Source organism: Nannobrachium achirus (assembly GCF_963921795.1).
Source record: "Nannobrachium achirus genome assembly, chromosome: 9".
Classification (NCBI taxonomy): domain Eukaryota; kingdom Metazoa; phylum Chordata; class Actinopteri; order Myctophiformes; family Myctophidae; genus Nannobrachium; species Nannobrachium achirus.
In genome coordinates, this window is record NC_137818.1 from 57,154,418 (window position 1) to 57,180,700 (window position 26,283).

The following is a 26,283-nucleotide window of genomic DNA, read 5'->3' on the forward strand; positions in this document are numbered from 1 at the left end:
CCACAAATCGGCCTGTTATAGCGCCACCATGAGGCTGATTTAAAAAAAATTAAGTGGCATTTCTTCCTCGGCCTAGTGGGAACTTATGTGCGCGATTTCATGATAATTGCACTTTGCGTTTGGGATTTGAGGCATTTTGTTCAAAACGGCTCAATCCTACAAACTTTGGAAGCCAATCTTAGCCAATCAGGATGGAATATGCAAAATCGGACAGATCCGTGTCGATCACATGACTGTCGAGATACTGCCTACCGATTTGTAGGATTTTTGGACAAAATCTGTAAGAGTAGTGCACAGAAATGTGTCTTGCGAACATCGGCCACTAGGTGGCGCTAGAAAAAGCCCATTTGAAAAATTTAGGGCAGAGGTTCTAGATTGGCATCCAGGGAATGTGTGTGCTCACTTTGGCAGCGACCGGGCCAACGGTGACTGTGATTAGCTGCACACAAACTGCGAGGACGCACGGACGGACGCACGGACACACGGACACGCGGACACACGGATGGACGGAGTAGTCAGGCGGAAATTCGGAAAAAAGGCCTTCTATAAGCAGGTTAGAGGCATTTGGGGGTAAAAGTGGGGAACCAGGCCATTTTACATAATTCAAGGGTGCAGAATCTGAAAAACCTGGTTCCCAATCAAAATCTTGAGTTTTTGACCTTCTAATTTGCATAACAAAGTGGCTGCAGAATTGTACATTTTGAACTATTTATTCAAGCAATATTTCTCTTTCAAAAAACTTTTCATCATTTTATCATATAATCAGGGTTTTGCGAACACCCAGGACAGTTTCTGCAGTTGCTTGATTCAGTTTAGATTTAGATATTTGATATTCATTTTATCAGACACGCCCCCTTCCTATACAAACCCATTGTAACTTCAAACTCCATTTTAACCATGATAGATTTAATGAAAACACCCGTCCTCTGCCAACATACAACATGTGGAATGCCCTGACTGACACCATCCATTACAAGATGTAGATGACTGGTTTCTTTCAAAACGGGCCTGAAAAATCATCGATCAGGAGACCACAAGAGGAGATAAATGCAATTTCCCATAGAAAGGAGGTGTCATTCACTGCCGCCTCCTTTGTATCCTTTGTTCTGTGTTTTGTATTTGAGGATGATATGTATTATTGCCCGAAGGCAAATAGCTGACAGGCACCAAATACCATGCACGCCATTTGGTGGCTATTTGCCCTCTGGCTATTTGGAAATATACGATATGTAAAACATTAAATATTAAATGTTTGTTGAAGCAACATAAATGTAATGCGCAGGACATGTTGACAACCTTCCTGAGGGTAAAACACACTAAAGTTGAGCAGAATGTTATTGATATAGTTATATTTCTGCCAAAGAGTACAAGCTACAGTTGGTGTTAAACATTCCGCTTAGTGTATTTTATCCTCAAGAAAGATCCAACATGTCCTGTAAGTAGCCTTGGGAACCAACCATTCCAGAGCAATGTGGCCCATAAATAAACACATGTGACGTTTTTCTGGTGACTCCTGACGCCTTCCTAATATGTGAGCAGGTTGTGTTCTTTCGATAACTCCTTTCATTTATTTTTAATAATTTATTTTTTGCATTTATTTATTTTTCATTTTCCCAAATAATTATTAAAAAGAAACTAAAAAAGTTATCGAAAAAACACTGCCTGTTCGTGTATTAGGAGGGCGGCAGGAGTCACCAGAAATATCCCTTTTAAATAAAAATAAAACATTTTAACCATGATTCAATGAAAACACCCATCCTTTTTTTCTGGTGACTCCTGATGCCCTTCTAATACATGAACAGGCAGTGTTCTTTCAATAACCTTTTTAGTTTATTTTCTATAATTATTAGGGAAAATGAAAAAAATAAAATACAATTAAGAAATTATTAAAAATAAATGAAAAATGTTATTGACAAAACACAACCTGTAGGAGGATGTCAGGAGTCACCAGAAAAAAGGATGGGTGTTCTCGTTAAATCTATCGTGGTTAAAATGGAGTTTGAAGTTACAATGGGTTTGTATAGGAAGGGGGCGTGTCTGATAAAATTAATATCAAATATCTAAATCTAAACTGAATCAAACAACTCAAAAACTGTCCTGTGTGTTCCCAAAAGCTTGATTAGACGATACAATTACTAAACGTTTTTTGAAAGTGAAATATCCCTTGAAGAAATAGTTTAAAATTCACAATTCGGCAGCTATTTTATTACGCAAATTAGAAGGTCAAAAACTCAACATTTTGCTTGGGAACCATTTTTTTTCAGATTCAGCACCCTTGAATTGTGTAAAATAGACTGGTTCCCAACTTTTACCCCAAAATGCCTCTAACAATCAAATTTTTCAGAAATTCCACTAGACTAGAGGGGAAAACATACTCTCCCCCAAGCCTTCGGCTGGTGGAGACAACTACCAGACGGAAAGCCCTACTGGGAGAAATACAGCAATGTGCGAACGAACACAGCAGCAAGATTTGTGAACTGTTGCGATAAAAGAAGGCAAGAGAATGGAATACAACCACCCTAAGGACTACAAACCTACATAACCAAACAGGCAAACATTTTTTTTTTTTTTTTTTTTTTATAATTTTTATCCCACAATTTTGTAACCCATTTTTTCACCCAGTGCTAATTACCTATGTAATCCTGGGCTCTGCTCTCCCTCTGCCGCGCCTGGGGAGACAACGGACTGACCTCATGCTTCCTTCTATGCATGAGGAGTCCAAGTTGCTTCTTTTCACCTGACAGTGGAGATTTTCCCTGGTTTGGACGTAGCGCGTGGAAGGAACACGTTATTCCAACCAGTTCCTTTCCCCTCCATCAGGCGCCCCGGCTGGCCAGGGGGAGGCATTATTGAGACCAGGATTACGTGCATGTTTTTGTGAGGGTATCAACCCTAGGAGACACGGGGAGAACATGCAAACTCCACACAGAAAGGCCCTATCGCCAACCCCACCTAGGGTGTGGGCGCTGATGACGCGGAGGAGGAACACGCCGCCAGCACCCGGCAAACAGGCAAACATACAGTATAAACAGAGCTACTGTACCTTTAAACGCATTTGAAATCTGAGGCTTTTTTAGTATACCATTCATATCGTACTGAGATAAAAGAAATGCTGATATTTGTTCCAAAGCGACTGCAAAAGATTGCTGCTATGTGCAGGGGCGTCACACCAAATTCTGGGCCCTGGGTACAAGAATTCACTGCGGGCCCCCCATGAATGTTAACTATTGAAAAATAGCAGATATACAAGCTCACAGCGCGGCACCGAGTGCTGCGCTGCGAGCTTGTAGATCTGCTATTTTTGAAAAATCGTGAAAATGTGTGCCAAGAAACCTATGTTTCCATGTCAGTGATGCTCAAACTTTTTCATGTGAAGGACCCCCCATCTCAAAATATTTAGTTCCAGGGACCCCCCAGAAGCAAAATTTGAGTTACAAATGTTCACTTTAAAAAATACATATATTCAAAGATTTGCGCACATTTTCACGACTTTTCAAAAATAGCAGATCTACAAGCTCGCAGCGCGGCACTCGGTGCCGCGCTGTGAGCTTGTATATCTGCTATTTTTCAATAGCAAAAGTTATTAGGGCCCCTCCACCTTGGGCCCTAGTAACTCAGTCCCACTTTCCTACCCCTTGTGACGCCCCTGGCTATGTGTAGGTTGGGGTAGTTTCACCCACTTCTTTAAACAATAAAGTTGATGTGTTCATGTATAACCATGCATCTGTATAACCAAATGGACCTGTACGCTAGAGGTCTTCACGGGGGCCCGACCCAGAAATTACCCGAATACCCGAGAGACCCAGTGCAGGGTTCAGTTAGTGTTTTATCATAATCACTCGGGAGCCGGGTCGGAATGGTCGCATCTCCCTCAGAAGATTCACGAGACCGTTACGGGGCCACTCGGGTTTGGTTTTGTAATTTGATTATTATTTCGGAACAGGTGGGAATCGGAAGAAATTTGACGGTCCATTCCGATTTCGGGTCCGTTTTTTTGTACCCGTGAAAAGAGCTGTACCGCACGGGTCCATTTGTACACTCTCAGAGTCACAGACCTGTATGGGTCCATTTGGAACTATAGCAGGGGTGGGCAACTTTGATGATGGCGAGGGCCACTATATTTCCACCTTCACTCCAGAGGGCCACATTGCATATTGCTACGTCCTACTTTCTCATTCTAGTATCGCATACAATAGAAGCAAAAATAGCAGATCTACAAGCTCAAAACGCATCGCGCTGCGATGCGTTTTGAGTTTGTAGATCGGCTATTTTTGCTTCTTTTGAATTGGAATCCTGACTTATTTTTTGTTATTTCTTAATTGGAATCCTGAAATGTAACCCTTAGATTTAATTTCAAACGCATTTAGTTATATACTCATGTTAACTTTATGAACCTAAATACAAATACATTGGACATAATAAAAAAATGTAATACTACCATAGTCATTAAGCTACTAAGATAGACTGCCGGAATTAAAGCAGGTCATGTTTGGAATTGTAACAGCTGAAATCAATAATATATTCAGTATTCCAGTATTAACCTGCGGGCCGCATTAAGTGAAGGTGGGGGCCGCATGTGGCCCCCGGGCCGCCAGTTGCCCATGCATTCCCTATAGGAATCGTTAAAGGGAACCGTTAATGAATCGGACCATTAAGGAACTTGAATCTTTAACATCCTAAAGGATCCCAACAACTCTATTCATGTATGATGTATGGTGTGATGTTGTGGTCCATGAACTCACTGGTAACAGTTGTTGTGGAAACGGTTGTAGCTTCCCAGTGCGGTCAGCGCTCCCAGTCCGATGGCGTAGGAGAAGAAGATCTGAGTCCCAGCATCGATCCACACCTGAAGACCAGAACACAGGGTTCCATACATTTTTAACAAGGAATTTTCAAAACTTTTTTCAAAAGTATTTCATTTCATTTCCAGGCCTAAAGCAACCATATGGTGCAATAATAAGGCTCTTAGTTAACACCAAGGCTTCTATCAATACATCAAGACAGAGTCGAGTGGAGGTATCATGTGACAAAAAAGAGCAGATCTACAACGTATTCTTGGCTTTTAGATTATTTTCCTAACATTTTCCAAAAACATTTGAGTAATTCCAAACCTTTTTCAGAGCCTGGAAAAATGATTTTTTTTTTTCCCAATTTCAAAATATTTCCAGTAATTTCATGACTGTGGGAACCCTGGAGAGTTAAGGCCTTATCATAGTACAGTCTGCGGTGATAAGCTATCACTGCGGTGTAGTCTTATGAAGTCAGAAAACTACAACATTACGTCATTAGCCGCGGTGAAGAGCCATCACCGTGGAGAGCCATCACCGCGGACCTAGACATCTCTCCTCTGTTTTTACTTTCAGACGTCTCCCCATCACCCCGTTCACTGATTGGTCGACCTCGACCAATCAGTGTGCCCCCTGGTTTCAGAGGCAAAGAGCCGCGGTGATAGGACTTCACCGTGAGTCTGTGACTATGATGGCCTCCACTTGTTATCACATTTTGAGGTGATAGCTCTTCACCTCGTGCTATGATGAAGCCTTTACGTGACTGTGTTGTTGCACCCAAATACTGTTTACATTTCTGACTAATAGGGCTGTCACAATTATTGCATAATCGTCTAATCGCAATTATTTGAGGTAATCGCAATTATTTTGCATAATCGTCATAATCGTTTCCATGTTAAGAAATGTTAATATAGTTACAAACACTTTCAAAAAGTAGTGGAAATAGCAGATCTACAAGCTCACAACGCGTCACAACGCGTCACATCGCGACGCGTTGTGAGCTTGTAGGTCGACTATTTCCACTATCAATGTTCTTTTTTAAGTATAAATTTGTCAAATATGTCAGTAATTTCTTTGTATATTTAAGGTATGTGCCATATTGCCATGTGCAACTTCAAAGCCTAAAAGCCAAACAGAAATGTAATTGTCAACTACAAATACACAATTAAATCGTTAATCGCCAATTATTTGAGTGACAATTAATCGTCATGTAAAATGTCATATCGTGACAGCCCTACTGACTAATAAGGTGTTAAATCAACGCAGACACATACAGTACCTGTGCCTCTCCCAGCTTGGACCAGTCAGGTTTCAGGTAGTAGATGATGCCGTCCTTGGCTCCTGGCAGAGTGATGCCATGGGCCAACAACACCACCAGAACCACGTAGGGGAAGAGGGCCGTGAAGTACACCACCTGCACACAGTGTGCACACATAGACATCAAAGGGGGCTTGAGCCTTTTATCCGTCTGTAAAGAGTGCCCTCTAAAGTGTGATTGTAGATTGGTTACAGTATTGCTATTTGTTGTACAATATAGTATTGTACAACAAACATATAGTGTTATAGGGGTTAAGTTGAAACAAAGTATTTTACTCTAAAAGCAGGAGTCCATTAAGGATGTTATAGTAGAAAGTACAGTAAATAAATGCTCCCTGTGATGTTGTCAACTAAAAAAAGAAAATAAAAGAAAAATGAAACTAATGAAAAATACTGTAAATCGGGGCTTTTCAACATGCGTTCCGTGGGCCGTTGATGGTCCGTGAAGCTGTTGATCGATCATGCACTCAGTAATGTAGGAAAGCGAAGATTTTCTTTTTCAAATGTATTTCTATTTTGGAGGAACTGTATTTGTGTGATATATTAGGAGCTTACAGTCATGGAGCTTAAAAGCAATGACTTTTTTTTTTCCTTTTTTTTTTTAAACAATCAGTTGAAACCCCCTGCTGTTGGTGACCTCATGGAAAGGCTAAACAAATCAGCAGACCTCCTACGGAAGCAGAGGGCTCTGTGGTGAAGCTGTCGACAAGGCATTTGTTGTGTTGAGCTGAGAACGCTCCCCCCCCCCCCCCCCCCCCCACCCACCGCCAGTGGTCAGTGGAAACCTTCTGGGAAGAGTAAAGCAGTGACCGAGAACATAGTTGCTTTGATCCCGAGTAGAACACGGGGAGAAAAGCTCTCTCAAGCATCTACGTGGGAGAAAAGTTACTAATCGGATTACTGAAAAAGGGCTGACTCAATCTCTCCCCCCGTTGCGTTTTTCCCTCTCTGACTGAGACGAGACTTGGCTAAACGGCCGTGATTCATGAAGGCAGACACAAGACGTATATATGTATGACAGAGACAGAACAGAACAGCCAGGTGGTGCTCGCAGCAGGGGATATAAACACGGTTCAAAGTAGTTAAAAGCCTATCAACGGTGCTCATGGAATCAAACGGGATGAAGCGTGAGAAGACAGGGCACTGCGTGAGGGCACTCAGGAGTATAGGCTAATGAGGAGGAAAAGCCTTTATTCATAAAAGGCAATGGTTTTCAACCTTTTTCATATCAAGGTCCATTAGTTCGTCTGCATTTGAGCCACGGACCACTATTTGATGAGATTTAGCCTCTCTGACCCCAAACTTGGAATATTATGTTGTTATCGTTTGATAGGCTTTTGGTCCACAATTCCATGATGTGGTGCCAAAATGGTTTCATTTTACGCTCTCAAGAGTGATCCATACCGGTAAGTCCATTTGGTTACCAACTCCATCATTTAGCTGGGGACCCCCTCAAGGACCACTGGTGGTCCCCGAACCACTGGTTGAAAACCACTGATATAAGGCAACTGCCAACATGTCCAAAACAATAATTATATTATATAGTTACTAATCCAAGTAACTGCATTACTTTTTTGTTTTTATATACATATCCTCATTGTCGGGCGGAAACCTTGTATCTCCGAGTTTCAAATGTGTACGTTCTTTCGCGAAGTAAAGCACTGCTTCATCACACAAGGCCATCGCACAAAAGTAGTGAAAACAGCAGATCTACAAGTACACAACGCCTCGCGGTGCGAGGCGTTGTGTGCTTGTAGATCGGCTGTTTTCACTAGTTTAAATAATTTTTAAAATTATAAATGCAAAACAAACGGTTTTGGACATACAAGGTTTCCACCCGACAACGACGATAATGTATAATTGTATATATATCATTGCTGTCGGGCAGAAACCTGTTATATTTTGCATATTCTGTATTTTGTAAACTACTGCCCTACTTCACACTACACACACTGCACATGCACAACAACAAATAGACCTTTTTCTGCTCCAGTGAATTCACAGAACAATGTACGTACAGTATACAGGCATAAGGGTCCATGGTTCGCTGGGATTTTCTTTACCCTAAATAAAGGTGTGAGACATTCGTATTCAAACGGTAAACACGCAACTGACAAATGAGCAGACATTCCAGTAGTACTATGGGACCTGCTTTGAGTTCCTGTGTGCCTCAGTCTAGACAATGATCCTACTGCTATGTCAAAGCCGGTCTGAGGTCAAAAGGGCAAAGTGCGGTGAGTTGAAAAGTATAATATCTAGGCAAAAGCAATAAAAGTGGTGATCGTCAGTCAGACCATGATATCGTCGTTGTCGGGTGGAAACCTTGTATGTCCAAAGCCGTTCGTTTTGCATTTATCATTTTAAAAATGATTTAAACTAGTGAAAACAGCCGATCTACAAGCACACAACGCCTCGCGGTGCGAGGCGTTGTGTGCTTGTAGATCTGCTGTTTTCACTACTTTTGTGCGACGGCGGCCTTCTATGATGAAGCAGGGCTTTACATTTCGAAAGAACATACGCATTTGAAACTTGGAGATACGAGGTTTCCACCCGACAACGACGATATTATAACCTGCCTGTTGTACAGGGAGGAACGCACGCGCACACACACACAGACACGCACACATGCACGCACAAAACAGACACGTTTGTATAACAGTACTTGTGAGGGTGCCAAGCCATTGTTCTGAAAGCCTGTTATTCTGAAGCAGCAATGATGTCTGACGGCCCATTATTCTGAAACCCCAATAGTGCAAAAAACTAGACCGAAATCCCATTAGACACACCGTCCAAAAAAATATCTCATTGTTCTGACGGTCCGTTGATCCGAAAATGTTCCCTCTCCAAGGTGCTGAATCGGCATAAATGCCGCAAAAGTTAAGTTTGCATGTCAGGATTTCTTTTTTTTTTGTTATCAAATATTTTTATTTTCCATAATCAAAAGAAAAATGCAATTAACAGACAAACAACACAAACAATAGTAAAACAAGAAAAGGAAAAGAAAACCCACCCACCCCCTTTCCCCGGACCAACACGGAATGTACAATAGTGCATGCCTGTGCTAGGCTGTTACCACTATATAGTGATTTCTTGAATCATAGCCTTAAGCTTATCTGCAATGTCCGACCACATATTAATGTTTTCTTCTTTTGCTCCGTGTAACCTTGCTATCGACTGCTCTAAATATACTATATCTAGAAAGGTTAAGGCCCACTGGCGAAACGTTAACGTATGAGGAGGTTTCCACCGCGTAGCTACCATCCTCTTCGCCGCCGTTACACCAGCAAAGAAGATGCGCTTGCGTATATTGTTTAGTTGCAACTGTGAGACGTCATTTAATAAAAATAAAGAAGGAGAAGATATGATATTGATACTAAAAATAGTTGAAAGTTTTGAGGCAACCATATTCCAGAATGACGACACATTTGGGCATTCCCAAACCATGTGAAGGAAGGTACCAATACTATTTGAGGCGCAGAGAGTGCAGTTGGGATTATTCAAAATCCTCATAGCACATAGTCTGCGGGGAGTTAAATAAGTCCGATGAACAAAATTTAAATGAATTTGTTGATGGTCTGGATTTCTAGAAGATAGCCTAATGTTAGACCATACTGTGTCCCAACAAAAGTCAGGGTCCAAATTTGGTACATCATTCCTCCAAACAGTATCAACAGATAGGGGCCCATAACTACAGTCTAATAAAAAACCATAGAGGGTGGAAACCAAACCTCTTGTTCTGTTACCATCACAGATAAACTCATGGAAGGGGTGCAATCTAAGGGGAGCTTGCCATGGGACCCCATAGGTCCTCATGGACGTTCTCAGTTGGAAGTAGAAAAAAAGGGTATTTCCAGGCAGATTGAAGATGTCACACAAATCTCGAAAAGGTCGTAAACCATTTCTATCAAATAAGTCCTCATGTCAGGATTTCTTGTGTATTTTTTCTGACATGCAAATGTATTATTTTGCGTGCAAAAACATACGAAATGTCTAATCTTAACCTTAACCCCAATCAGAATATTTTCCTAACTGTTAGCCTAGCTCCCCAAAAAACCTTTTTTGAGCTGTGCTCCTGCAAGGAGCTAAGCTCCAAAATCTGGCTTTGTTCGGTTCACAAAAAATGTCCGGGCCCTAAAGAAGACTGAAGCGTGGCCAACATCTTCGCACAAACAGCTTAAAGTGTGTTGTACGCCCAGGGTACCATTGGCCAAGCTTAGCAGAACGTGCTGTGATTGGCTAGCGGGAGGCTTGATGAAATGAACTCGTAAATAGCACCGTTCACTTCACGCTAGGTGTGATTTTTATTAACCAGAAGAAACCCATTTCTCGAGTGAGGGCCAGGAATATTGTCCGGGGGGACATTTGGCCCTCACAAGTATAGCAATACAAGTATACACACACACATACACACACACACACACACACACACACACACACACACACACACACACACACTGCGTGTGTGCGTGCACAAAAGCACGCACAGACACAGCTGCTCACCTTGCCAGTGGACTTGACTCCCTTCCATATGCAGAAGTAAACAATGATCCAGGTGACTATGAGACACAGCACCAACTGGTAGCTGATGTCACCTGGCTGGTCCAGACCGCCAGACAGTCTGAGGACCTTACGCCTGAACGGGGAGGAGGAACACACAGTCAGTTAAGTTAAAGTATTGATGCAATGCAGAAATACTCAAGCAAAAGTCAGGAATATAAAAGTATTGGTGTCAAAATGTACTTAAAGTACCAAAAGTAGAACGTAGTCATTATGCAGAATGTCCCATTGCACAAGTTTTCAAATGTATAAAACGTATGTATTGAAGAAATTGAGAATATCCACAGTTTAAACAGGGCTGAAGAGGTTAATGTATGTTTTGTAATAATAATACAAATCTACAGAGGAACTAGTAACTACGGTTTTCAAATAATTGTTGCAAAGTAAAAGTACAATATTTGTCTCTGAGATGTAGCGAGTAGAAGTAAAAGTATGGGAAATTGGAAATAATCCAGTAAAGTAAAAAAAAAAAACTCAAAACTCAAAATTGTACTGTACAGTCATGAGACTGTTATGAGAGAGAAAAATAACAACAAGGCAGCAATGCCCAACGTTCCTCAGACAACAGCAGCTTGTGTAACTCGTAAGAAAATTGATTCACTGATAAAAAACAAGAGTTTTATAGCTACAACTCACGGATGAGATACCACATTTTTACAGTTCATTCCTACAGTTTACTGCTGCCATTAAGGTATTGCTGCTGCTTGGTTTGGGGAGATATTGTGCTATGAGTTTCAGGCCCTCTATCCCACTTGACACCAGGGTTGGATTTTCTCAATGGAAGAGTTTAGGGATAGCATGTTATTTTTAAGACAGATGCCAGGTTCATCTGTTGACCTGACATCATATAGTTTGTTGCGACCGAAGGTCACAGTATACCATGAGAAATGTCACAGCTTGTCTCCGTCTGGCTGTGTCAGTCATTCAGTCAGTAAGTACACATTTTTACAGTCTATTGGTTCCCTTGTCACTGTGACATCATGCTCTGATGTCACTGTGATGTAGGAGAACCACTCTTAACAGAATGGGTTTGCTGCTCTGACATCACGCTCTGGCTTCATGTCCCTTTTATGCCCATATATTTTATGCCCATATGTAGTCGACAATGTGATGTCAGAAGATGCCCATATATGGGCATTCCCAGATCACACTTGGAAATTAATGTCCGTTTTATGCCCGTATATGGAGATACCTGTCCCAGTGTCATCAATATTAAGGGCATATCTGGGAATGCCCATATATGGGCATTCGCAGATCACACTTGCAAATGAATTACGTCCTTGTCCGTTCTATGCCAATATATGGAGAATTGGAGATCCCTGTCCTGATGTCATCGATATTAAGGTCCTATCTGGGAGTGCCCATATTTGGTAATGCCCATATATGGGCATGTTCTGCCAATCTCAACAGGCACAGTTGAGATTGGGTAACTGGTCCGATATACATCACAGGCCAGATAGCCAAGAATTGGCGCGTACATATTGTTATTATTTGTTGATATTATAATGTTCAACTTCAGACTGATTATTGGTGTACCTATGATCCTAGATTACTGGAGGCACAGGTCTTCATGCATTTGATGTATTATTACCTTGTGTTTACCATGCTTATTGTAAATCGCTCTGGATTAAGAGCATCTACTAAATGCCTAAATTGTAAATTGTGTATTTTACCATACAGATTGGTTAAAATAATGTTTTATTCATTCAAACAAGTTCCAGATTGAGATCATATTTGCATGCATGAAGGTGTTGCACTCCAAAAAGAGCAGATTTTCAAGCTAACGATGCAACTCAACGTGTTTCCTGTGTTTCAAATCTGCTGCCAATCTGAGCCAATGAAACAAAGCTAAATGAGTAAAACTCCTTCTGGAAACCCAGCCGGGACTACAGTGATGCACAGGAGCCTATGTGGGAACGAAAAAAAGTAGATGAAAAGGGGAGTTTTCTCTTTCAATAATGGATTGTTTAGTTGTTGTGTTGTACTTTTGTTTCTACAGACTATGATAACCGTTGACAATTACATTTCATATATATATATATATATATATATATATATATATATATATATTGTATAATATATCAAAACTCGGTTTCGAGCTTGCGGATCTGCTACTTTTGATGCGTTTGTGTTTGTGTAAGACTGTAGTATGATCAAGTGGGCCGTTAATCTACGAAAAAACACGTTTGAAGATGGAGAAAAGACATTTCTGCTAGACAGCAACGATATCTATAATATCCCATAGCTGAATGGGTAACATACAGTATATACAGATATCTATAATATCCCATAGCTGAATGGGTACATACAATATATACAGGCTAGCTGGGAGACAGAAGGTTCCCGGTGCAACGTGTGTGGAAGTGTCCCTGAACACAGACACTTACTGTAACCCCTATAACTAGTCCCCCAGCCAGGGGGCGCTGTACTGCATCCACTGCTCCTGGTACTTTAGGATGGATCAAATGCAGAGGACAACATTTCACTGCATTGTGCAAATAAACAGTGACAAAGGAAAGTGGGGACCAAACTTATCACAAGCAAAATGTCACAATCTATCCAATCTAACAATTTATCCATTTATAAATTGGCTATTCAAACTTCACTTCATGCCATGCTAATTTCGATTTTTGTCTAACACAAATCTTCTCTTCTTGGGGGGAGGGGGGTTACTGGCACAAAACATTTTCAGATGGGGGGTCCTCTGCAGCCCAAATACATTATTCTACCACTTTTTGTGGTCACATGTTCAGATACTGGATTCTGATTGGCTTAAAACAGTGGTAAATCAGCCAACAACCTTGAGTTGGGCTCATGGACTCCGCCCACTGAAACAATTAACTAAATTACCTTGCAAGTTACAACTGTGTTTTCTTTCATTTATATGGTAGAAGTGGTAGAAAAGCAATTTACCATTCGAGGGTTGTGGGTTGTGTGGCACTCGGCTTCGCCTCGTGCCACAACCCTGAAACAGTGGTAAATCAGCCAACAACCCACTCCCTCTCTTGGTAAATGGCTTACTCAAACCACTTGTGTGTAGCAGACAGTACAGTACTAACTAGGTGATGAGGACCCCAATGTAATCAAGCCATTGTGCTTTCTTGGGTTTAAATCATATTAGTAGACCTTGTATCCGATTCCGAACTGTACTGTCTTGTGCTGTGCCTTTCCTATATGCAAACTTCTAATAGTATTCAATCAATCAAAAAAAAAAAAAAAGAAAGAAAATCCAGATCAGAATTCAACGGAACCTCATACTTACTCCCAGAACTCGATCACGGGCGAGCGCAGGCCCTCGGCGTCCAGGAGACAGCTGGAACCGTTGCTGAAGAGGAGCGGCGAGCCGGTGGCCACCGAGAGGGACAGGTTGAGGGCGGAGGGCGAGGAGGAAGAGGAGGAAGAGGAAGAGAGGGGGTCTAGTAGGGATGCGGGGACGCTGCGGTTGCTTGGGCTGCAGGCGCGGCGGAAGTCCTGCGTGCAGTTGGGGGTGTTCCAGGGGTGGCCGCACGTGGCCCAGGGCAGCGGCGTGCTGAAGGAGTGCAGCAGGAAGTACAGGCCCCACACCAGGATCATGATGTAGTAGGTGTTGCAGAAGAACACGATCACCATGGAGGCCAGGCCCAGGCCTGGGTTAGCATGGTGAGGGGGAGAGAGAGAGGGAGGGAGGGAGGGAGGGAGGGAGAGAAAGGGAGGGAGAGATTAATTGATTGATTGATTGATTGATTGAAGAATATCGTAATTGTCCAGTGGAAACCTTGTATGTCCAAAACCGTTGGTTTTGTATTTATCCTTTTAAAAATGAACTAAACTAGTGAAAACAGCTGATCTACAAGCACACAACGCCTCGCACGATCGGCTGTTTTCACTACTTTTGTGCGATAGCCTTGTATGATGAATAGGGTTGGGTATCGTCTGCGATACTTTTAATGGTATCGATTGCATGACGTCTATCGACGATACTATTGGGTATCGGATCGAAAATGGTATCGAAAAGAGTATCGTATCGATTCCCAGGTATCGAAAAAGGTATCGTATCGAAGGTGAACGATATCCATCCCTAATGATGAAGCAGGGCTTTACTTCGCGAAAAAATGTACAAATTTGAAACTTGGAGATACAAGGTTTCTGCCCGACAGTGACGATATATTGGGGGCTTTTAAGCCGTGACATCATTTTGTAGGCAGAGGAGAATCTGCCCCCAGAGCATTTTCTGTCCCTCGCTATTTCAAAAAACGACTAAAAAATAACGACTAAAGTATAATTCTAACACTTTCCTTTCAACAACAAAGAGAAGAAAAATGTGTAAATAGTAAAAATAGTAAAAAGATTCACGGAAACTGGGGGCAGAAATTCTCCTCTGCCTACAAAATGATGTCATACTTAACAGCCCCTAAGTACAGTTTCATGACAGCACAAATCACTCGTACAAGGTAAACTAAACAAGATCCTAGTAAGCTTTTCGGCTTATTTACACAGGAACCACTTCATGTATCTCATATAACATTGAAAGACAGACGGATAGAACACAGTACTTTGCATAGGATATCATCAATAACAAAAGGGAAAAAGCCTTCAAAAAGAAGGAAAAAGGAGAAAAGGATAAGTGGGATATTTACAGTGGAAAATGTGGGGTGTAATATGGGCTTAGACTATTACAAGTTTAGTAGGTGACTTTTCAGACGATTTTGAAGGAGGTTAGGGATTTACACTCCTTTAGGGCTTGCGGTAGGGCTTGTAGATAGAGAGAGAGAGAGAGATCAGAATCAACTTCATTGTCTCATTACAGGTTTACGGGTGTAAAACAGTGGGTGAAATTAGTTTTTGTGCAATAAGCTCCATAGTTTTTTTTTTATCTACATGGTATTTACACATACTGTAGTACCGTATATCTACTGTATCTGGGGTGGTAAGTACCTGAGGTATGACATAAAGGGGCGTGAGAATAGCAGCGGATGTATACTTACAGTATATGATATGCTATGGACATTAGTTAAAGAGGTGGTGCCATAGTTTTGTACTTTTTCTGTTTTTCATGTGTCTAGGAGGTTGAAAGTACTTCATTAGACCCCCTGATGTGTTTTTTTTTTTTTTTTTTTGAGAAATGATGTATTCTCTTAGTATTTGTTTGTTTTCTCTTGGAGGCTGCCCCTTGTGGTCAAAAGTGTCAGTTAAAAAACACAGATACTAAGTGTGTCACAGTATCAACTCCTCCCCAATTGCCATTCACCCAACACTGTGGGGTGTGGCTATATCAGCTGGGTCACCACCCACCATGCCATCCATGCATACTTAATGAACTGGGGGTGTGGCCACATAAAAACCCAATTTTAACTCTTTCTGTATACTTTTTTGGAAAAATCTTCCTCCTAGTATAATCATAATACCTGATAATCATGTTTTAGAGGGGGGGAAATCATGGCACCACCTCTTTAAGGTGCGAGAAAAGAACTAAACAAACAAAAAAGCAGAGAGAGAGGGAGATAAATGAGAGAGAGAGGAAGAGAGAGACGGAGAGAGAGAGAGAACAGGGTGGGGTGACTTGCGTAGATGTCGGAAAGAGTGAGAGGTGTGGAAGAATGCTGGAACATTTGTGCATCGGAGAGAGACAAATAGAATCCTTCTATGTCTCTGTCTCTCTGTGTCTCAGTTTGAAAACAGTTTTCATGAACTGTTTTAAACAGTAAACTGTATATTTCCGATTTCGGATTTTGTATCGTTGTTTGTTGCAGGTTGTTTATTCCGTTGTTTGAGTGTCGAATAATGGAAACAAGCCATTGGCTTTTTTTTTGTCTAATCCATTTGCTGTATTTTTTCACTCTCATTGTACTGCTGTCAAATGTAGTCAATAAAATATTCAATTCAAATCAATCTCTCTCCCTCTCTCTTTCACTCTCACACACACACACACACACACACACACACACACACACACACACACACACACACACACACACACACGCGCACACACACACACACACACACACACACACACACACACACACACACACACACACTGATCCCAGTGTATGACCAGTTAATTTGACGATACATTAAAATTAAAAGACATTAAAATCTCATTACGAGTGTTATTTTTTTATCGGGATCATAGCGAGTATCGTACCAATGTACAGTACCATCCCTAAAGCACACATACACAAATAAACCAACAACGTGTGTTTGTACCTTTGAAGAGGGGTACGATGTTCCAGGTGGAGACCCCTCCCTGCTTCATGAACTGTCCCAGAGCGATCTCCAGGAAGAAGACGGGGATCCCCCCGATGAACACGATCAGCATGTAGGGGATGAGAAACACACCTGCAACACACACACACAGACCATTACAATTAGGGATGGGTATCGTCTGCGATACTTTTAATGGTATCGATTGCATGACGTCGATACTATCGGGTATCGGTTCACGTAAAAACGAACGATACCTCGTTTCGATACTCTGGAACGCACCTCTGGCCGGTCGCATCTGTAACAGTTGGGCTACTGAGAGTTTAATTACTGCTTTAGTAGGCTACACTTGTTACTGTGGAAAATAGCCGACAATAGCCTATGATGTTTATTATTATGATGATTATCCAACGTCTATACTCTCCGCTCCGCCACACTGTGTGATCATCATCATCACCTCTGCTGTGGTAGAGCAGTTAAACTTAAATAAAAAGTACCGAAAATGGTATCGTATCGATTCCCAGGTATCGAAAAAGGTATCGTATCGATTCAAAGGTGAACGATACCCATCCCTAATTACAATTTTGTAAAAGAATTTGGGGCAACCCATTTAGACCTGAAAAAGGTCTTCTAGATTTTAACAGTTTTCTGGAAAACCTATGTTTCTCTGTCAGTGGTTCTCAAACTTTTTCATGTCAAGGACCCCCTAGAATTATATGTATTTGACTACGGTACGGACCCCCATCTGAAAATATTTAGTTCCAAGGACCAAGAGAAAGAAGGATTTGCGTTACGAATGTCTGCTGATTGATTTGCACACATTTTCAAGATTTTTCAAAAATAACAGATCTACAAGCTCGCAGACGCAGTTTTTTAGTTCTTTATTTACCCAACACCCTGCACACATAAACAGACACCCATTTGGACCTGGAAAGCATCTGTGTCACTTTAGGATTTTAACCACTTTAACCATTATTTTATACTTAAGCTAGTCACAAATAGCACATATACAAGCTCATAGCGCGGCACCGCAGCCTTAAGGCCACGATCTACAAACTCACAGCAGAGCGACACATTGTGAGCTTGTAAACATAACTTCTGAATGTATAATCCTAACTCTTAACCCCAACCTGAATCCTTTTCCTTATCCTAAACCATCTCGAATTGTTCTCTCTCACACGTGCACACACACACACACACACACACACACACACACACACACACACACACACACACACACACACACACACACACACACACACACACACACACACACACACACACCTACACACGCCCAGCTCAATAGGATAAGGCTTGTGTGCGAGGGATAATCCAAGTCAGTTATGAGAAAATAAACTGCATAGCAGAGTCTTGTTCAGCCCCCTGAAGTTTGCTTACTTTTCCCTAATAATACCTCATTCATGCATTATCCCACTTCAGTTTAACCACGGCTAAGATGATGAAGTCTCGGGCCCGGACCGCTGGCATTAATTAGAAGTATGGTACAGTACAGCTACTCTTTGTGAGCTTGTAGATCGGCTATCCCAAAGCCGAACAGTCACCCCAAAATAGGGATGCTAGCCGGTTTCAAGTGGTTAAGGGTTTGGTAAAGTAGATTTTCAATTTAGGCCAGGGGTCTTCAACAGGGGGTCCGGGACCGGGACCCCTAGGGGATCCTCAGAGTTACTACAGGGGTCCTTGTGTGATAGGAACTTGTTTTTTTCCCCCTTTCTTATATTAACCACTTAAACCTTAACGTTCATATTCTGAGAACTTTAGCCAAAAATAGCAGATCTACAAGCTCACAACGCCTCGCGCTGCGAGGCGTTGTGAGCTTGTAGATCGGCTATTTTTGGCCGATTTGTCTAAGTACAGTGAAAGGTCAAGTTTATTGAGTATTGATGCGATTCAAGTGGTTAAATATCTGAAAACCTACATTAACATGAACCTCAAATACACTGATGATTGTGCTGTCAAACAATGAAACTATGTGGAATCTATGAACAGGTTGTGGGGGTCCCTGCTTCATCTCTCTCTCAGCTAAGGGGTCCTTGGCCTGGAAACGTTGAAGACCTCTGGGCTACAAGGCAAACACACACATAACATTCAGAGAGATAAATGAGTAAACCAAGAACCTAACATCAGTCTCTAAGACTAAACAATTACTGTAATCAAAATAATAATCTGTAACATTGAAACTATAGGACACCACACACCAGGTAAACAAATAACCTGCTATCTACATTTTAGTAATAGTACCCTCTTAGATTGGCTGAAAGGGTGTTCATTACATTCAGACATTGCTCCTTTCTGCCTGTTTATCTCGCTGTAAAGCCAAAGCAGCCCCCAAGCATCGTAAGAATGCTACCATTATGCTCCGGGGAGATCAAAGTTCTCTGTAGTTAAATGCTGGCAACAATGCTAGATTGGCAGTTAAACCGGGATATAACCTGTGATCTGCTTGTAAGATTTTTAGTCATATGATTGCCAGCCGCAAGCAAGAGAAGTGATAGTCTGGCGAGTGTAATGTTAGCTTGCTGACTCATACTTAGCTGTTGTTGACAGAAAAAATCTACCATTAGCATGTTTTTGGTGAGGTGTTTCCATTGAAAATAGTATATAATGTGAGATTGGATTGCTCATTAAATAAAAATAAGGAGGATCGCACTGAGAATGAGAAGTGAAAGATGTCTAGGGTGATGTGTGACTAGACCCCTTTAGACTGCCAGCCAAATACAACCTAAATAGTTTTGTTTTTTTTTGCCAAATCCAGAATGGAATCCGAAGTCTTAACAGGAAAATTGTGTGTGGTGTGACCACAGTGAAACTTAAGAAATTGCAAGCAAAGTTAAATGAGTTTTTGTGATCACTGAAGTGTTCATGGTACAGTACAAGCAGGATTACACACCCCGCGGGGTTGTACAGTACAGTACAGTACAGTACAGTACAGTACAGTACAGTACATCAAATTAAATGATTTGAATGCATTGTGTTGGAGGGCATTCAAATCAGATTAACATTGTTTAGCACACAGGGAGAGGGAGGGGGGTCTGTAGCCGTTTATAAAACGCTACAGCACATTTCATTCTCTTAAAACTAATGTGTCATTCCAATCCATGCATGTATTTGCTTAATTTTTTACATTAGAATACATGTTTCTAATGTGTTTAAGTTGAGGCATGGGCCTCTCTGCTCTTAGATGCACGCACGCACGCACGCACGCACGCACGCACGCACGCACGCACGCACGCACGCACGCACGCGTACACAAGCACAGCCTGAAATTGAAAGCAAAAGTCATGTTTTTAGTATTTACCAAGAACACAGACAACAATCAGACGGCTGGTTCCCTCCGAGAGAGCAGACCAGAGGGGAAGGACAGATGAAAAGAGCAAGAGTCAGAGAGAAAGAGAGAAAGAGAGAAAGAAGGGGGGGGGGGGGTGAGCGGCAAGCAAGGCCACAGATAAGCGATGCGCTGACTGAGGGAGAGTCTGTCTTTCCTCAAGTGTTTTGGACCTTTGAGTTTAGCATTGACCTTGAGAGAGAGACAGATGCCTGGACACAGTAGAGTAGCAGGGAGTAGGGATGGGACGATATGAAAATGTCATATCACGATTATTGTGACAAAAGAAATCGGGATTTACGATATTATCGCGATAATCAAAATCCATTATCCTGGGGCGGAATATTTACCAAAAAATAGCAGATGCACAAGCTCACAACGTGTCGCGACGCGTTGTGAGCTTGTAGATCTGCTATTTTTTGGCATTTAATAGACATTTAATAGAGAGTGGAAAAAAAGTACTAATATCAAGTACGTATATTATAAGTACCTTTTACCAATTATAGAGGGTTTAAGTGGTACCGGATATGCAGCTTAATAAAAGGTGAATTGATCCCAGTGCATGACGGAGGACGATATCACAATGAATTAAAGCTATACTGTGTAAGTTGCTCAACTAGTGGTCAGTAGCTCTATAGCAAACCGCGGTCGCGTCCGCGTCTTTCGGCCGTTTTTCGCGTCTGCCTCCACCTCGCCGAGATCTATCTTTAGAGGGGTCCCTGGTTCCTGTGCGTTCAGGCATTCCGGAGAAACTGACTCCTTCACCCGAGTATATGCTGTTGTTTTGTTGAGGCAAGCTACTTCCTGAGAAGTCAGCAAGATGCGCTGTGATTGGCCGGCAGTGTATAACCCTCGCTGTGATTGGCCGGTAGTGTATGATGACGTAATCTTTCCGCGAAAACCGGACCCCGGCGAGGATCACAGAAAACATATAAAGAGAAGGCTTTAGAAGCTGAAAATAACGGAGTGGGTGTTCTAAAACTTTAGCGATTTAACAGTTAGGATAATTTTAAGATTTGTTTTATACAAAAAGTTACATGGTATAACTTTAAATCTCCACGATACGGTTATCGCGAGTGTTTTTTATCACGATAAACGATAATATCACTTATCGTCCCATCTTTACTTTAGGAGGGAGATATGGTTGCTGTCGGGGAGAAACCTCGTTCTTGTAAGTGCATTTTAAAGTCCTACTTGATCATACTACAGCCGGCTTCACACAAAGGCAGCAAAAGTGGCAGATCGGCGAGGTCGAAACGCATCTCGAAACTCTTCTTTTCTTTCAAAAGGCTTCAAAAGGTTTGATTACATTTGTTGGCATTTTGATCAAAATCACAGACGGCAAGTTAAGTAAGTGACATTTGAAGAGCAGAAGACCAAAAACGCAACGTCGTTGATTATGAAAGCTCCATCTGGAGGTGTCATTTTATGTGAGTGAGTAGCCTGCGAAATTTGCTAAACACCTGCCAGTTGTCGCATTTTCTTTTGCAGCACATTAAGTGGAGCAAAAACAGAACAATAGTAGTGTTCCTGCCCAGCTTTGCTGCATTGGACCCATATAAAAAGATCACACCTGTGCGAAGTGAGCAATCAGGACACACGTGCGTATCTCCTTGTATGGGCCGAGGGTTAGGGTTACACATACTTTATGTGTATGAGCCGAGGTCCGTGCTCATTCGTTTGGCTGACACACACAGTGTGAAACGTAGGAGCGGTTTGCACCGCTCAAAAATTGTGCTTATTTACGTCAGATATTTACGTCAATGCTGAATCAAACTGCTGCAATTTTCTATGAATAAAGTATTGGTGAGGGGGGGGGGGGGGGGGTGATGCTGCTGGCATTGTGCGGATGAGGAGGAGTCACGTGAATGGCTGTGACGCAGAACGGAGAGAGAGAGAGAGAGAGAGAGAGAGAGAGAGAGAGAGAGGAGGGAGAATAGATGGATCAGAGAGAGAGAGAGAGAGAGAGAGGGACGTGGGGAGGGCATTAAAACTGGGGCAGCACTGTTGCAACACAGGACGGATCCAAAGACCTCACACACACAAAGAAAGAAGCTACGGACTGGAGTGACGCTATATAGCCCTCCACTCTGTTACGTATCTCCCTCCACGGCCTGCCTCTCATTCACCGAGAGCGGGGCGGCTGCATCCTTATAAGGAAACGTTTGTGAGCATATGTCTGAGGGAGATAGGGAGAGAGAGAGAGAGAGAGGGAGAGAGAGAGAGAGAGAGAGAGAGAGGATGGGGCAGATGCAGTACAGTAGGAAGTGTGAATGGACAGATGGGAAGAATTTATGAGATTCTCTTTGCTGACGTATCCTACGCTACCACAGCATGCTTGTTGGCCAATTTATGCAACGGTCGTTGCACAACGGAGTCGCACCCTGATAACAGCCGATCCGCAACATGAAGCTCCACGACACGTCACGAAAGTCGCGAGCTTGTAGATCTGCTGTTTTCGGGCCGCGTGACGCGTCGTACGAGTGCTGCGTCCTTCAAGGTCTTCTCTTACATAAACAATGTTTCTAATCGTGACTGCGCCATCCTCATTGCACATCCAACCAAACACCTACGTAGTACAGGGACACACATACACACACACACACACATCAGCACTTACGGTTGCTTACAGAGAATCTGTAATTTCACCCACCATGTGTGTGAGAGTGTGTGCGTGATGTGTGTGCGTGCCGTGTGGCGGTATAAGCACTTAACTATTAACCTCTTACTACCCACACACAGACAGACTCTGGCCTTGTTTCAATACGCAGCCAGAGCTCCGACACTCTTATCTCAGTTACAGTTACAAAGCCATGGGCTTTTGGTTCAAGGTGAACGAGGAAAAGTGGCGGCTAAAATCTCCCAGGAGGGAAAGAATGGAAGGGAATTAATTAATGAAGGGATGGCAGACAGACACACACACACACACACACACACACACACACACACACACACACACACACACACACCGGGGACAGGACACTGTATTGTCTGACGTGTCCGTGTGTCCAGGGACGTGCTGGCCATTGGGAAAAGTGGGACAACTCCCGAAAGGCCGGTTCATTCCCGGCCGGTCCAGGCCGGCCATTAGGAAAAAATTTAAAATAAAATGTCGGCCTTCGTTCCATTGCTGGGCGGCCAACAAAGTAAATCGTCACTGTCGGGCAGAAAACCTTGTATCTCCAAGTTTCAAATGTATACATTTTTTCGCAAAGCAAAGCCCTGCTTCATCATACAAGGCTGTTGCACAAAAGTAGTGAAAACAGCAGATCTACAACCACACAATGCCTCGCGGTGCGAGGCGTTGTGTGCTTGTAGATCGGCTGTTTTCACTAGTTTAAATAATTTTTAAAATGATAAATACAAAACAAACTGTTTTGGACATACAAGGTTTCCACCCGACAACGACGAAATATAACTCATGTAATTGGCCCACTGGCTTGTCACTTGTCATGATCTGAAATGGCAAATCTTTGAGTAGCAGCAGCGCGAGAGATCTCTCTCTATAGCATGCAATGAGGGCCTCTCCAACTCTTTTTCCCGGGCTGAATCAGGGGCCCAGCACGTCCCTGACACACACACACACACACACACACACACCGGGGACAGGACACTGTATTGTCTGACGTGTCCGTGTGTCTGTGTGCCCCCCTGGTCAGCAGGAGAGAGGGAGGGAGGGAGGCAGAAAGAAGTACCTTTGTGTTCTTCATGGGTGGTGAACTGCGTGAGGCGGCCCATTGTTACAGGATACCAGAAGGTGGGTATCAAAGCAGCTGGAGTCACAAGACTCACAGGGAGGGAGGGAGGGAGGGATGGACACACACTACACACTGGCTTTCCCTTACGCGCCTCATAAAAAAATATGGAAAAATGTATTAAAAACAATGGGAGCGGCAATGTGATAAGAAATGTAAAGGCCAAAGGTTGTTCCCGGTCAAACGAAGGAGAAGGGGGGGAAAAGGAGAAATTAAACATTTGACCTACCATAAGACTACCTTCAGCCAGAGGCTCACTTTCCCCCGAAAATGCACAGACACTCTTTCTTGCGGTGTACGATATCGTCGTTGCCGGGTGGAAACCTTGTATGTCCAAAACCGTTCCTTTTGTATTTATAATTTAAAAAATGATCTAAACTAGTGAAAACAGCCGATCTACAAGCACACAACGCCTCGCAGGCTCGCACCGTGAGGCGTTGTGTGCTTGTAGATCTGCTATTTTCACTAGTCTTGTGCAACAGCCTCTAGTGATGAAGCAGGGCTTTACTTTGCGAAAAAAAACGTAAATAAATTTGAAACTTGGAGATACGAGGTTTCTGCCCGACAGTGACGATATACATCTATAAAAACTCTCTCCCCTCATGCATAGTCATGTGTCGACTCTGTGTTCCTGTATGTCTATACCTCTAGGGCTGTCACGATTATGACATTTTACATGGCGATTAATTGTCACTCAAATAATTGCGATTAACGATTTAATTGTGTTTTTTGTCGTTGACAATTACATTTCTGTTTGGCTTGAAGGCTTTGAAGTTGCACATGGCAGATATGACACATGACCTAAATATACAAAGAAATGAAGGACATTCGACAACTTTACATTGATAGTGAGAGGGATTATACAGAACATTGATAGTGGAAATAGCCAATCTACAAGCTCACAACGCGTCGCATCGCGATGCGTTGTGAGCATGTAGATCTGCTATTTCCACTATTTTTTAAATGTTTGAACATATATAAACATTTTTCAACATGTAAACGATTATGACGATTATCCCAAATGATTACGATTATGTCAAATAATTGCGATTAGACGATTATGTAATAATTGTGACAGCCCTATTTATCTCATAGTAAAAGCGAGATGGAAAGACAGACAGAGAGACAGACAGACAGACAGAGACAGAGTGGTGGTGCAGAGCTCTGCTCAATAGCAGCATGTGATGGCTGGGAGTAATGGATGTGGGCGAGGCCTGCTGGTGATGGCCCACATGGGGCTACGTGCTGGCAGTCATGTCTGTGCTCTGGGTTAGGTACTGAGCCTCTGTGTACACCTCCTGACCTGCTTTCTCTTGTAACCCATTAACCCATTAAACGGGTACACATTATTGTATTATTTTATGCTTTAACTATTGAAAAATAGCAGATATACAAGCTCACAGCGCGGCACCGAGTGCCGCGCTGCGAGCTTGTAGATCTATTTTTTTTAAATCGTGAAAATTGGATTTTTGACCTGATTTTATAAGTGTCTTTTGAATCCTTCTAAGATTTTTTGAAAAACCTATGTTTCTATGTCAGCAATCTGGCCAGCCATCGTCACAGAAAAGGTCCTTTTCACTTAAATGGAGCTCTATCAGTCTGTTCTTGAGAGACTACTATGTCAGCGGTTCTCAAACCTTTTCATGTGAAGGACCCCCAAAATGATATTTGTTTGGCCACGGACCCCCATCTCAAAATATTTAGTTCCAGGGACCACCCAGAAGCAAAATTTGATTTACAAATGTTCGCTTTGAAAATACATATATTCAAAGATTTGCACACATTTTCACAACTTTTTCAAAAATAGCAGATATCTGCTATTTTTCACTGGTTAAAGCATTCAATAAGTCTAGGCCTAAATGGGTTAAGACCTGAGGCCCATTCTACTAAACGTCTTGTCGGCATTCCACCCAACAGAAACGATACACTACTGCAGGACAGGTGCCCTCCTTTTTCCGCCCTCCACATCAAATAACTTCAACAAGCTCGTAGATCAGCTATTTTCTGCAAATGTTGGCCCCAGGATAGAGGCGCTAGGGTTCACTAGGTCAGGGGTTTTCAAAGTGGGTGACGGGGCAACCTGGGGTGCCGTGACGGCAGTCCAGGGGTGCCGCGAGATAATTTGATAACACTTGATTTTTTTTTTTAATTTTCAGTCAGCTCTAACCAAAATGACTATTATCTCAACGTTTTCCTTGCAAGATAATCACTAAAATATCGTCACTGTCTGGCAGAAAGCTTGTATCTCCAAGTTTCAAATGTGTACGTCTTTTGGTAAAGCAAAGCCCTGCTTCATCATACAAGACTGTCGCACAAAACGATGCGAGGCGTTGTGTGCTTGTAG

General features: G+C 42.4%; 1 protein-coding gene across 1 annotated transcript in view; it reads right to left on the reverse strand.

Annotated features, from left to right (window-relative positions):
* LOC308291182 (sodium- and chloride-dependent creatine transporter 1-like) overlaps positions 1–26,283 on the reverse strand; it is a gene marked incomplete at its 3' end in the record, with an annotated part of 50,856 nt that overhangs the window by 20,150 nt on the left and 4,423 nt on the right. Inside the window, exons 2-6 of the mRNA XM_080733140.1 lie at positions 16,845–16,976; positions 13,924–14,287; positions 10,605–10,737; positions 6,067–6,201; positions 4,743–4,846 (exon numbers count right to left, since the gene is read on the reverse strand). Coding sequence (XP_080589266.1) covers positions 4,743–4,846; positions 6,067–6,201; positions 10,605–10,737; positions 13,924–14,287; positions 16,845–16,976 — 868 coding nt within the window. The remainder of the gene's footprint in view (positions 1–4,742; positions 4,847–6,066; positions 6,202–10,604; positions 10,738–13,923; positions 14,288–16,844; positions 16,977–26,283) is intronic.